Genomic DNA, 15,046 nt, shown 5'->3' with positions numbered 1-15,046 from the left:
TCACGTCCCTTTTGCTGTAACGTTAACTTCGCAGCTGTTCTTTGTAACCCTTCACAAATTCTCAGGGTAGAAAAAGGACTAATATGTACTAAAGCCGCTGATTTGCGGATTAAGCAAATATGATGAAGCAGCCTGTGTTTGTCAGTGAAAAACTGGGAGGGAACGGTAGTGTCAGCTGCCTCTCCCGCGCGGCTAATGAGCGGGTTTAGGGTGAGCTAAGGCTGAGCATACTCACTAACATCTGAAGCTGCTGCCTTAAATCTGCTCTGCGCTGTGGTTAGAATCTCTTCCCTGTGCAAAACCGGGATAGACAGAGGGATACTGGTATTCTGGGGAAGCTACGTTGGGGCTGCGATATCCAGGATTCCTCGCAATGGGTAGCCAGGAAGCAGGGACCCAGGAGACTTTGCAAACCCCAGGTAGGAGTAGGAGAGTTTGTCTTTTAGATCCTGTTGTCTTTAACCTTTTGGGCTGCGGATGTCTTTTGCTCTCCCCCCCCCCCCTCCTCCGGGGAAATTGGGTGACTACTTCACCCAAGTATTGTCTGAACGCTTCTGAAAACCCCGGCTGACTTCTTCTGTTTAGGTTAGTGGTTTGCGTTTGCTTAAAGTGGGACCTGATTTATCTGAGTAACTGCAACTTTTTGGGGGTAGGTGACCCGTTTTGTCTGCGCGTTTTTCCTTTTATTATTTTTGTAACTAAACTTTGCACATCAGAAGAACTTAAAACTACACTAAGATCACAGACTGACACTTCTTGCCTTTCATGTTTACATCTCTCACTGTTGAAATTGACCCATTTCATCTTCTATCCCGGGGTAATGTGTTCAATGGGCTTTTTGTCTTTATGTGAAGTCTAGCTAAAGCTCAGCAGGACTTTTTTGTCCGTTTATAAGGGCTATGAAGGGATGAACTTGAAGGTTTCTTGCTGGCTATTTTAAAACTCTGACCCTAATTGCGACCCTAGCTAAATAATGGAAAGACTTGCAGTGGAGCCTGAAGCCAAACCTGTTAAATAACTATCTTACTGCACCTTGGAAAAAGAGCAAAAGGGTATCTTTGATATTCCTGGGAACTCTCTTCTGGCCTCAACCTCATTCTGGAGTGCAAAATATCAGGAACACTTGAAATCTACACCTGGAGGACTGGCGAGAAAGAAAGGGAGTAAATTTAAATACTATCTCTTGCAAACTTTCTTTGAAGGATAGAAGGAGTTGGTAGATGACCTACACTTGTATCTTCAATGTTTCTTGCATCTTTATTTGTAAGCTGATTGTTTCTGGGTCTCCAGGCTGTAAAACAAAGTGTTTGTAAGGGATGAAATGCAGACTTTATAGCATGTCAATACTGTGTAGCTAAAACACTGCAACTCTGTGAGAGTGCAGTGGCAGATTCTTTTGCAGCATCAATGACAAGCTGTGGAGAGACCCTGGGAGTCAAATGGAATCTGGGTGCAAGAGTCTATACCGATAGGGTTGTGGGGAGGGCTTCACTTAGGCTATGTCTATGCTGCACTTTCCTCATTAAAACTCATATCTCTCAGGGGTGTGGGGAAAAAACAACTTGTTGGGCGTGCTTTTATTTTGTCAGAAAGAGTGACTGCACTGCTTACCTTACAGCTGTAACAAGGCTTGTAAGCTGTGCAGTGTAGACATAGCCTTGTAAATTGGTGCAGTAATGCATTCAGAAAATGGTGGGTTTTATGGCTTTTAATGGCAGAACATAGATTCATAGACTCTTTAGGATTGGAAGGGACATCGAGAGGTCATTGAGTCCAATCCACTGCCCTCATGGCAGGACCAAATACAGTCTAGTAGATTACCTTTTCCTGACCCATAGGTTTAGGTTAGTAATTCTGAATCCTGGAGAGCCCATCTCTTGTAAACAGACAGCTTGAAATTGTGCCTAATGCAAATATTTGTAGTTCTAGAGAATGGCAGACCAGAAGTTCCCAGTGATGAGTCAAGCAGATTTACCAAAGATCAGCTCTTCACAATGGCCGCAACAGCTTGTTTAAACTTCAGTTCAATGATTTGCTATTCGATCCTGGGGCCCTTTTTTCCAAGAGAGGTAAATCCAATGTACAGCTTTGCAAACTATTATTCAAGTTACCTGCACATTTTGTGATTTTTTTTTTTTAAATCAGAAATTACTTTTTTTTATAAAGTTATCAGATTTATATTTCAGCATCACCCTTAGAGGCTACATGTGAGCTCAGGCCCCTATTGTGCCAGGTGCTGTAAGAAACTGTTCCTGTCCCAAAGCACTTACAACCTATTTTAGATGAGGCTGTAACTGTAGAGAGAGGTGAAGTGATTTGCCCAAGGCCTCTTAGCTAGTCAGTAAGGAAAACCAGGAATAAAATCCAGGTCTCTTGACTCCATTCCAATATCTTATCTTCTGGATCACTCTCTTCCCTCCCCTTCCCTCATCCACTTATGACTTCCCCCTCAGTCTTTCCCAGGTTAAAGTTTGCCAGGCTGGCAGATAGGAAAATCCCTTTACTTTCATATTAAATTAAGCAAACTTGATGTGCAAGTTGAGGAAAAATAAATGTATGTAGAGCCCCATGACACTTCAGAGTAATCATTTTAGAGCAAATCTATTGCTCGGAGAGAGAGGCAGGCCCTGGTAGGGTGACCAGATATCTTGATTTTTATCAGGACTGTCCCGATATTTACTTGTTTGTCCCGTATCCCCACCAATGTTCGGGATGCAAATTGTCCAGATATTTTGTACTCCAGCACAACTCAACTCGGCCCTGGCCCTGCCCCAACTCCACCTCCTCCCCAAATCCCTGCCCTGGCCCTGCCTCCTCCTCCCTCTCAGGCTTGCACAAATCAGCTATATGATGGCGCAAGTACTGGGAGGGAGAGCGGAGAAGCAGGATGCGGCAGCCAGCTCAGGAGAGGATGCGGTGAGCTGGGGGAGGGGTGGGGAGCTGCCAGTGGGTGCTCAGCCCCCACCAATTTTTCCTATGCTCTGGCAGCTTTTTTGTTGTTTTTTTTTTTTTTGGTTGCTCCACCGGTGATGACACCCCCCACCCCCACCCCAGTCCCAATATTTCATGTCTCTCATCTGGTCACCTTAGGCCCTGGTCAGTTAGCCAGATCATCCCCACCTGGGGCAATGCCTAAAAGAGGGGGGCTAAGGGTTTTCCCCTCAAACATTCCAGTGTTCTGCCCACATGCTGCATGGAGTGATCTTCAAAGCTTGCCCCCAGATGCTACCTAGCCACCAGGATCTGTGCAGAGGCCTTGTACCTCTAGTGCTGGAGTCACCCTAGTTCTCTTTCCCTCTGGCAGTGTAGCTCTACTGGAAAGGAAAAGTACAGTGACAGACCATATTACCTTTTCCCAGATAACTTCTATAAGACCAGCGGGGAGATGTCGTCATCTTCCCCCTGCCCAGTCCACACCTTTTCCTCTGCATGGATCCCAAATTTGCAGGGTGTCCTCTGTGGCATCCTGGGATGTAGGGGTAGAGGAACCACGCTGCGGAGACAGCAGAATCCTTCATTTGCCCCTTCCTTGCAGGGGGGATGTGGTCTGTGCACACCAGGTTTCATCTGTGTATGGACTTAGGGAATGTGTGCTGTCTCTGGGTAAGGTCCTACTAGCTGACCTGTAGTGCAACACAGCAACTTAGAATTTCCATCCTTCACACCTGCTTCCACTTGTAATAGATGCTGCTTCTGCTCCTGACTAAAGAAATACTGAATTGTGGTGCCAGGTGATTTTAAATTGCTGTAAAGATGTAAGACTTGATTAAAAGTACTTTACCTAATGCTAACGTTTTCCTTTGTGAACTGAGGTCCTTTTTTTGCCCATGTTCTAAGTCTGGCTGTCCTGGTGTTTCCTTTTACAGGCAGAGAAAAAGGGTGCCAGTGATACAGTTGTTGGACTGATTTTTGGATGCTTTGCCTTATCTAATTTCTTGACTTCTTTAATATTAGGAAATTATGTAAGTATTTTTACAGTTTTCAGTACTGACTTAATTATGGAATAGGCCCTAACAACTTTATGCAGAGCCTGGTCCAAATAAACCAATTTGACTTCTGACATGTATACATTTGCTCTTTTAAGCAAGTGAAAAGATACATTAACATAATGATGGCCACACTGGGTCAAACCAAAGGTCCATCTAGCTCACTGGCCACTGTTGGAAGACAGGATAATGCCAGGTGCTTGAGAGCGAATGAACAGGACAGGTAATCATCAAGTGATCCATCTTCTGTTGCCCATTCCTGGGTGTTTAGTGGTCAGGAAAAACTAATTATGTGCACTCTGAGACTCACTCCATACTCCAGTAAATGTATTTGTTGTGTTCCTATTTTCCAATTACTTTTACAGACATTCATGCTCTTCCTTTCAATGAAGAGCCTGGGCACCTGTAAATTCAGCTAGAAACAAGGAATATGTCCAGCAGAATGAGACTAAGTTGCTCTGGTGATCATCGGCAAATACTCTACAGATCACAGTAGAGAAGCTACTCTTTTTTATAAAGAAGGCAGGTTTCTCTCTGACTGCACATTCAGCTAGCTGGGTTAGGAGCAATAGTCTGTGTGCTGTTTTTACACCACTGGGCTCTCAGAGGCAGACCTCCTGGGAGAAGAGGTCAAAACTAGGGCTGTTAAGTGATTTAAAAGAAACAATTGTGATTAATAGCACAATTAATCACACTGTTAAACAACAATAGAATACCATTTAAATATTTTTGGGTGTTTTCTACATTTTTCAAGTATATTGACTTCAATTACAACACAGAATACAAAGTGTGCAGTGCTCACTTTATATTTTCGATTATAAGTATTTGCACTGTACAAATCAAATAGTATTTTGCAATTCACCTAATACAAGTTCTGTAGTACAATCTTTTTATCACAAAAGTTGAACTTACAAATGTAGAACTATGTACCAAAAAACAAAGCAATGTAAAATTTTAGAGCTTGCAAGTCCACTCAGTCCTCCTTGTTCAGCCAATCACTCAGACAAACAAGTTTTAAACTTGCAGGAGCTAATGCTGCCCTCTTCTTATTTACAATGTCACCTGAAATGAGAACAGGCATTCTCATGGCACTGTTGTAGCTGCCATTGCAAGATATTTACGTGTCAGATGCGCTAAGGATTGATATGTCCCTTTATCGGGGCTGGCTTTACCATTTTTGCTGCCCCAAGTGCACAAAAAAAAAGGGCTGCGGGACTGTGCTGCCCCAAGAATGGACGGAATGCTACCCCTTTGCATGTGCTGCCCCAGGCATGTGCTTCCTCCATTTGTGCCTGAAGCCGACCCTGCCCTTTATGCTTCAATCGCTATTCAAGAGGACATGCGTCAATACAAAGCAGTGCAGACCGACGCATGTTCATGTTTGTTATCTGAGTCAGTTGCTACTAGCAGAATGTTGATTTCTTTCTTTTGGTGGTTCGGGTTTTGTAGTTTCCACATCAGAATGTTGCTCTTCTAAGACTTACTGAAAGCATGCTCCACATCTCATCCCTTTCAGATTTTGGAAGGCACTTCAGATTCTTAAACCTTGGGTCAAGTGCTGTAGCTATCATTAGAAATCTCACATTGGTACCTTCTTTGCATTTTGTCAAATCTCCAATGAAACTGTTCTTAAAATGAACAAAACGTGCTGGGTCATCATCTAAGACTGCTATAAACATGAAGTATGTGGTAGAATGTGGGTAAAACAGAGCAGGGGACATGCAATCCTCCCTCAAGGAGTTCAGTCACAAAAAAAAAGCGTTAATTATATTTAACAAGCGTCATCCATATGGAAGCATGTTCTCTGGAATAGTGGCCAAAGCATGAAGGGGCATATGAATGTTTCATATCTGGCACAAAAATAGCTTGTAATGCCAGCCAGGGCTGGCTCCAGGCACCAGCAAACAAAGCAGGTGCTTGGGGCAGCCAATGGGAAGGGGCGGCATGTCAGTGGTCTTCAGCAATTTGGCAGCAGGTCCCTCCGTTTCTTTCTGAGCGATGGACCTGCCGCCGAGGAATGAAGCAGCATGGTCGAGCTGCTGCCAAAGTGCCGCTGCGCAGGCTTTTTTTTTCTTGCCACATGGGGTGGCAAAACAACCTGAGCTGGCCCTGATGCCAGCTACAAAAGTGCCATGCACATGCCTGTTTTCACTTTCTGGTGACACTGTAAATAAGGCAGCATTATCTCCTGTATATGTAAACAAGCTTGTTTGTCTGAGTGACTGGCTGAACAAAAAGTAGAACTGAGTGGTCTTTTTGTTTTTGAGTGAAGTTATGTAACAAAACAAAAATCTACATTTGTAAGTTGCACTTTCACAACAGAGATTGCACTACAGTACTTATGAGGTAAATTGAAAAACAGTATTTTTACAGTGCAATTATTTGTATAAAAATATACTGATTTCAATACAACACAGAATAAACATATGAAATATATTAAAACATCCAAATATTAATTTCAATTGGTCTTCTATTTAACAGTGCAATTAGTGTGATTAATTGCCAATTTTTAATTTCAATTTAATTTGTGAGTAACTGCAATTAGTGGACAGCCCTAGTCAAAACTATGGCCAGAATATGCTGTAATCAAAAAAAAGTTCTCCTGTCTGCTCTCTTTTTGGAGTATCTTCTTCCAATTTCAATTTTGCCTGTCTTTTTGTGACTAGCACTCAAAGATTTGAGAAACACCTTGTTAGTCTTTTTTTTTTTTCTTTCCCCCCCCTCAAAACTGACTCTTTTCCCCCCTCTTGCTGCAGTGATTGCAGTCTTGCCAGCCAGTGGGCATGGAGCTAAACCACGCAAGAAAACATTTTAGAGTTGGAAAATGTCTTCTCGGTTCCCACCTTAAATATGGCTATCGAATATAGTTCTTAAGCTAGTGTACAGGCTGCTTTAAGGCCCTAGCTACACTTTTAACACACTTGGAAAAAAAAAAGTGTTTGTATTTTGCCCCTTCCGTTTTTTGGGAGCTGGGGGGAGCATTAGACCTCTGTTTCCAATAGGAAGTCCCTGCAATTTACAAGAAAAAAAGAATAAAAGTCCTTACAACAGACCACTGGGGTGAAAGTAAGGTGGTACAAGCTGATACAGTGTACTGGTAAAAAGTTGCCACTGATAACAGCCTGTACAGCTGACTTTTTAAAGCAGTGCCATGGCAAAGGACCCTGCTTAAAGTGAGGTCCCTTTTGCCCTCTCCACCCTCCCCTGGGCTGCTGATGGGGCGGAAGAGGGACAAAAGGAGCAGCTGTCCCGGGGCTGGTAACTTGGGCTTGGGCTCCGGCTGCCACTACTGTGTATGTGTGTGACTTCTCATCTGCAAGGTAAGTGAGTGGGGGCTATGTGAAGCACACAACTTCTCACTAATGGAAGAGACAAGTGTGTAGCCTGTAGCAATGATCAGACATCTGTGTTTCACTGAAAGCAGGACAAACCACTGGCTTCAGTAAAACACACTGCAGTCCAGGAACTGGTTCTCCAGCCCTGAACAATCCAAAGAAACTGAAATGTGTGCTCATGCTAAGGGAGGGTTAGAATGCAATAAGAAGCCACACAGAGTTATATTGTTGAAGGTGACCTGGCCAGAGGCTGCGCCCTCAGCCATCCATTTTCTAGCTGGCAGAGTCTATAGTGAAAGCAGGCCATGCTGTCTTGCCTCTGGCATTTCTGAGAATGGGGACAAGTGAAGTGCGTTCCCTACCTCAGAGATGGTTACTAGTTTCTTTTAAACTGGCTTCCATGACAGAATGACCTTTTCCCTGAATAATTAGCCTTTCACGGATCCTGTGTTTTCTGTCTCTAGTGCTTATATGTCCTGAGCTGCATACCCTGTTGTCTGTTCGATAGATAATCCAAGACTAGCAGCTGAGCAAATGGAAACAGCCATTTTAGTCAGCTCCCCATTGCCTACTTTAATAGCACCGTTACTGCCTGCTATAGGCAATGCTGGATGTATGTGAGTCACTCTATCTAAGCGATATAAGAATGCTGGTGCATTCTGCCACTGTCCATAGACTACAGCAAAGGGCAGTGAGACTTAGCTCTACCAGTGACTTACCATTGGGGAAAAGTAGGTTAAGTCACTTAACCATTTAGAATATTTTTAGGTTTGGTTACAAGCTAAATGGGGGGGCGGGGAGGAGTCTGATTCTCTGCCTTTGTTCTGTCAGTGATTTTTCTAGAGCATGCACACAGTGTTTTTTATTTCATAACAAAACTCTCTCCAAATAAATTTCCTTGATTTAAAAATGAACTGGAAATAATTAAAATGTAACATTTATTCTTGATCAATTGCAGCTTGTACAAATTGGAGCCAAATTCATGTTTGTGGCTGGGATGTTTGTCTCAGGATGTGTTACAATTCTGTTTGGGTGAGTGTGTTTTCTTGTTTCTAGTGTGAAATTTGCATTGTCTTTTTTTGACACAGGGGTAGGAGTCAAAAGACTTCAGCTCTGTTTCTGACACTGGGCCAATGACTTAACCTGTCTTAGTTTTCCTCCTCTGTAAAGTGAGAATAATACTTGCCTAATTCTGGGAGCCATAAGATTTATTTAGCACTCTGAGACCCTTGGCTGGAAGATGCCATAAATGCAATTTGCTAATTAGTTATTGAAAAAACCTCAAGTATGGTAATAAGTACATACAAAATCTAGCTCATAAAATGGGACTCTTAATTATTTTAAATCCATTTGGAAATTGGAAACTTTGCCTGGCAATTGTAGGGTCTAAGGCACTAATTTCTGATTATGTAGGCTTTATTTTTAAAAAGGGTCTATTTCACAATGCTGTGAAATTGTGAAATCCAAATTCAGCTCTGTGGGGATGCTGCTTGGCAAAATGATGAGGGGCAACTGAGGAAGGCACTGGAGGTTTTCACGAGGAGAAGGATGCTGTGCTGGCCCTCTGCCCCCAAAGGGGGCGGAGGAGTTGGAGAAGGGCTAGAGATTGTTTCACTCTCCATTTCCAGTTCAGGCACTAGGGGTATGTCTGCACTGCGTTGTCAGCCTGGGTCTCTAGGATCTGAGACTGCAGACTCAGTATCTTTTGCATCCACACTGCATCATGAACCAGGGCTTACAATTTCTGGACCTGGGTCTTGGAATCATGCTGACACATCCATACTGTGCTATGCTGACCCCAGTCAAACATTATTCTTGGGACATATTCCAGGCGTCCTAGTGCATCCTCTAGCTGTAGCCATTCTAGGCCTTGTTTCACTGTGTATTGTGGGAAAACTTGACTGTCCAGCCTATGGCACTTCACTGGAAGTTCTCAACCTGCCAATACATCCAGCTGAGCCATCTTTGGGTCTACACACTCCCAAGAACCAGAGCCACAAACATGGGTGAAGCACTGTTGGAAGAACTTATCTTGCTTGCGCTTTCCCTCCCATTTCTGGAAATGATAGAGTGCCCATGAGATGCTGGTGGATATTTCAATAGTGTTGGGGGGGGGGGCGTTTGGGGGGGAATACAGATGTTGCAGACTCCAGCTGGTGGGTGCTGTCAATGATTCTTGTTATAGTTGCAGATTTTTCCCCAATATGTTGACTGGTACTTCTGGATCAGGACCATGAGAACAGACTTATGGGATCAGATCATGTGGATCTGGGATGCCCAGCAGGGGCTTCAGAACTTTCACATGAAGAAGCAGATGTTTCTGGAGCTTTGTCAGCAGCTTGCGCTGACACTTCAGCATCAGGACACATGTGAGGGAGCCAAGCTGGTCGAGAGCAAGGTTGCTATAGCCATCTGAAAGAAGCTCTGTCCCTGACTGCTACAGGTTGGTGTTGGCAAGTCAGTAGTAGGAGCTGTGCTGGTGGATATTTGTGTGGCAATTGGAACTGAGATTTACCCAAAGGTTAGTGGGCATAAACAAAGTCCCTGAAATAACTTTGAGAGAATGGGCTTTCCAAACTGCACTGGGGCATGGATGGGACTCGTGTCCTTAGTTTGCTCTCCTCAAGGAGCACATGAGTGCATGAACTACAAGTGGTACAATTTGATCATCACGGAGGCTCTGGTTGACCACAGAGGCTAATTGCTAGAACAGCCCATGTTGGCATCCATGAAAGTGCATGGTGCCAAGGTTTTCTGCAGAATAGGACTTTACCTTCCTGGACAGGCTGGGACATTATTCCCACTGAATGAGATGGTAATAAATAGAGTAAGTGTCCTCCCTGTTCTAGGGAACTCCACGTACCCCATATGGCTTCTGAAACAGTACCCAGATCTCAGAAGGCCTGGCAAAAGAAGGTTAATTACACCTTCAGTAGCTGTAGAATGGTGGTTCAGTGTGTGTTTGGCAGATTGAAATCCTGCTATAGCAGTTTACTGGATCGTTTGGATGCTAGTGTTATGCTGTCCATTATTGTGGCTTGCTGTGCTCTTCACAAGGTGAAGCCATTTCTTCAGGTGTGCACTCAGGCTTTTAATGGATTGCTAGACCAGTACACCTATTATAATGGAATCAGGATCCACATGTGCCATGGAAATCAGGGATGCTTTGTACAGCCACAATGTGGGCTTGCCCCACCCCATGGATGAGGGTGAATAGTAAGTGTGACTGTATACCTATAGTAATGTGAAATATCATCTGTGGTGGGATGGATCCCATTCACACTTCCATTACCTCTGGGGGGTTCTTAATGAATTTAAATGTATGGATGCAATGGAATATATGGTCTTTTATTTATATATATTAAATCTTTACTGTAAAATGGGCATGTGCTTCAGCCCACTGTTTTTGGATTGCTGTTATGTAGTCAGCTTTGGTAAAGATAATAAACAGCTGTCATGACACCATCTTTGTGCAAACAAAATACTTTAATTCTAGACATGGTTTTAATAAAAACTGGAAAATATTAAAAACTACAGGCCAGCCCAGCTGCCACCAAACTCCTAATATCAGGGAGGAAAAATTGCAAAAAAAACAGTGAATGGTGCTCATTAAATCACTGCCAAAAAAGTGAACAATTGTGACACAGACTCATTAGTGGCTCACTGCTTTGTGTTAGTGAATCTTATCTGACCTGTCCAAGTCACTACACCTAACAGGTTGCTGTCATAGTATTTGTCTTTAAAGAAGATTGTGTGAGATGTCAAATAACGTCTTATACTGTACTGGTCATTCTAAGCATTGTGAGATGCATCTGCAGGTATTACTCTCAAGAAGTTGTATGTATGTACTAAAAATGTTTAAAATATGTAACTTATGTTGAAAATGTTACTAGGTAGGGTTGATAAACTAGTTTCTCTCAGACAAAGGAATATTGACTTACCAGTGTGCCTACATATCTGATGTAAAATTAAGCACTGTGAAAGCCAAAACACAATGGGAACTACATCTGCATGCAAGTTACCAGGAAAAGCCAGGCGTAGGGGAGATTTAAAGCAAGAGAGATTGTCTGTCTGTTTTGATCCCAGACACACAAGAGTTCTGGGGAAATATAAGGCAAAAACATTTTGCCCATAACTGAGGGAGCAAAATGGACAGTTTTTTGCAGCCATGGAAGTTGGATCCTGGCCCTGGGGCTAGTGAGGCTGAGTGGGTTGCTGTAGGCAAGAAACTTAGCACAGGTAAAGCTTTCCACCTGTTTAAAAGTTTATTCATCTCTGAGAAGGGTTTATACTTCTGTTTTATTTGTAACCAATTCCCCTGTGACCATCTTAACCAGTTTCACTTAAATCTCTGTCCTTAATCAATAAGTTTATTCTTGAGTTTATTATAAATTCATCTCAGTGCTTTTTTCAGTTCAGGATTCACGCTTTATTAAGTATAAAACAGGCTGGTGAGTATGCTTTCTTTGGAGACAGCCAACTTGATAACTTCTGTGAGTGCCCAGTGACAGGGTCTGGATATGACAGGAAATACTCTACTCTTCAAGGGAGCATGGGGATTAGTGTGTAACCTGCAGGGTAAAGGAAAGGCTGGTAGAGCTTCTCAGGAGATTGATTGTTTGGGTGGCTAACAGACTGATAAGATAGGGAGCTGGTACCAGTTTAGCACTAAGTCTGTCTCTCTCTCACGAAGACAGGTCGGTAGCTAATTGACTCATCCTGTCCACTCCAAGAAGAAAACACTCCAGCTCTGTTTGACCAATTCTGAGTACCTCCTTCCCCAGTTCTTTGGCTTTTCTGGTGCATCATGTATGTACTGGCTGCTGCTGCACAGAACTGGAAGAATAAATGAGATACATGTGCCCATTCCAATTAGAGTTCATGCCTTGGGGGCATGTACCGCCCGATCACAGAATGGTCCAAAGTGTTCTGGGGCTGCAGAATACAGTAGAGTGGTGGGGGTCAGACAGTCGGACTGGGGCAGGAGGTACAGAGATAAGTGGGGCTGGAACCTTCAGTCTCACTGCCATGAGCACAAGCAGCTTCCCTAACCTTTCTGCTGAACTTGAATTTTCTCCCTCAAGTGTTGTTTGGGCTCCAGAAACAATGCTGCCAATCTCCCCTAATGTGCTACAGCCTCTCTTGATCTGTCAATCTACCGTACATCTTCCTCCCATTGATATTGCTGCTTATGACTGATTTTATCCAGCATGTCCACCATTAATTCTTCTTGCCTGCTTCCTCCTTGACTGCTGTAGCATCATATGGCCCTCCCTCCCTCCCTGACCCCAAAGGTTCCTGCGTGACTGACTGCCCTGCAGAGGTGAAAGGGTTGGCAAGACAAATGAAAGAACATATTGTCCGAGTATTTCAAAAAGTTTGACTTAATCAGTAGTGAAAGTCAAGGTCAAAAATGGTATTTTGGGTTTTATTCTGAGAAAAAGAAGTTGGTTTTCTGACACTGTTGGGAATTGAGCAGAAAGCAATCATGTTAGGATAAGGTCTGATTACAAATCAATTTAAATTACTTCTAAAATTCCAGTCCATTTTTTTTTTTCAGTATGGTGGAAGAAGGGGACCGCTTACCATGGTTTTATAATCCTTTTAGACTTGTAATGCCTGACCAACACATCTATGAGTGGAAGGGGTTTACTGACCTACATAGGAGGGCCCACATAAGCATGCCCTGCACTGAAGTGTGATCACCTGTTTGGAGTTTATGCTCCAGGAAAAGTTTGCAGACATTAATAACTGGGACTGTATGGAAATCAACAGGATGCAGAGTTCACTTGCAGATCTAGTGAAGCCTCCCTGAAAGCTCCCTGCAGTCAGGCAATGACCCAGTGCAGCTTAGGCTTACAATACAGCCCTCGTGGGTTACATACAGACACCCTAGGTCAATTTGATTCCTTATATCGCATGCACACATGCCTGGACTTCACATAGATGTCCATAGCCTAAATAACTTTTTAACCCCTCTCCCCATATTTGGATAATAGCTCAGTAAAAGGATTGAAAGCACTCCCCTCCTGGCATCTTTTTGACTCATAATACAGGACTCCTGGAGTAAATACAACCCAGGTGCATTTGGACAGTTATGTTCTCTCCTCCCTTCCCCCACCCCAATCTCCATTATAGTTAGAGTGAACCATGCCAAGCTGCCTGTCCAATTAGTGGTGCTGATTTGTATGGCATTGTGTACTATTAGTAAAAGACTCTTTATCTCTACAATGCATCTTTGGGACAAGGGGGGTGTGTGTGAATATTTAGTAAAAATTTCATCAGAACTGCTTAACTGTTTTGTTTTTTTTTCACTTCCCGGAATCCATTTTGAATTCCATATGATGGCTGGGAGTGGGGTAACCTTTAGCGGATACATGCTGCTTATCCCTGATGATGATTTTCATTGGGGCATAAGCCAAAATTGACTCCGCCTATATTAACAAAAATTTCGTGCCACTATGTCTGATGCTTTCAGTTCTGCTGCGGCTGCTCCCTGGGGCATCTTCAAACAGCTCCTCTCAGCATGGATTCAGGATTGCTGTAGCAGCTCACTATGCAGAACCTCCTCAAGGACTGGCATGAGCAGCAGAATCCTTCCTGTGCTTGATCTGATGGTGGCTGGTTTGCTATGTGTTGCCTGTGACTCAGGGCTTACAAGGGTGCCATCCCTGCTCAGCACATTGTCACGCACCACCGTAGGCTCAGTGAGATGTTCAGTTCCCATTAGCCCATCAAATTCCTCAGAGAAGAGACAGAGTTCCCAGAGGTGTGGTTGTTTATCCCTGACTTTGTGGTAGTTGGTCTAGAGTCACTTTGTTCACTCTGAGCATTGATCAGCTGAGTGGTGGATCCCCAATGCTGCAAGTCTCTCCAATCTTTCCTTGTACACACGGTCATTTCTGGTACTTTTGCTGAAGTCAGATGGCTTTCTTGTCTTGCATTAGAGATTAACCAGAATCTGGCTGATTTTCCGAGACTGGCTAGTACCCATGGCCAGCCACAAGAAGTCATCCTACAGCAAGTGTGCTAACACAGGAGATGGTTAACTGTGTTCCCAGTTCAGAGACCAGCATGGGAAGGAAGGGTTGCTTCTAGTTTCTGGGAATCAAGTAGGTAGTTCTGAGCTAAAAGGGCCAAGAAACACTGGCCCAGAGGACTGGAGGACAATGCTGACAAGCTGTCCAGCCATGACCCTGGGAAGCCAGGGTTGAGCTGCATCCACCCTGCAAAAAGACATTTGGAACCTGAATCTCTGAAGGACTCAGGCTCAGACCCTCCCCTCCCTGACCCAACACCTTTTTTCACCCATGTCCTAGGAGCTGGGTCTGAGAGTCCAAGTCAGAATATTTGTGTGTGGATGCTAAGGGAGGTCTAGGCTCAAACCTAAGTCTTGGCATGGATTTACAATGCAGTGTAGACATACCCGAGAGATACTGGAGCTTCTAATATATCAAACACGTGCAAAAGCTGGAGCACCCAAGCAGGTCCTGGGACAACACCTTCCACAGCACCTAAGAGTCAAAGTGGAACTGAGCTTCTCATCAGGACCCTGTCCCTGGACTCTGATGGAGGGGGGAGAACCTGCATTGTCTGTTAAGTGTCTAAACTTTTCAAACTTTCTTTGTGATAGGTAGGTAAGAGTTATTCCCCATTTGACAAAGGGCAAGTGACTTGCCCTGTGCTTTGACCACTCGAGCATATTGTTTAAAACTGTTATCGGTT

General features: G+C 43.7%; 1 protein-coding gene across 1 annotated transcript in view; it reads left to right on the top strand.

The window, feature by feature from the left end:
• The first annotated feature begins 373 nt into the window (after positions 1-373).
• LOC115649398 (MFS-type transporter SLC18B1-like) overlaps positions 374-15,046 on the top strand; it is a 42,323-nt gene continuing 27,650 nt past the window's right edge. The window contains exons 1-4 of the mRNA XM_030558339.1: positions 374-419; positions 1,924-2,069; positions 3,867-3,962; positions 8,280-8,353. Coding sequence (XP_030414199.1) covers positions 374-419; positions 1,924-2,069; positions 3,867-3,962; positions 8,280-8,353 — 362 coding nt within the window. The remainder of the gene's footprint in view (positions 420-1,923; positions 2,070-3,866; positions 3,963-8,279; positions 8,354-15,046) is intronic.

This window comes from Gopherus evgoodei, chromosome 3 (genome assembly GCF_007399415.2).
Source record: "Gopherus evgoodei ecotype Sinaloan lineage chromosome 3, rGopEvg1_v1.p, whole genome shotgun sequence".
Taxonomy (NCBI): Eukaryota; Metazoa; Chordata; order Testudines; family Testudinidae; genus Gopherus; species Gopherus evgoodei.
Note: the sequence above shows the minus strand (reverse complement) of the source record. Positions and strands in the feature narration are given on the sequence as shown.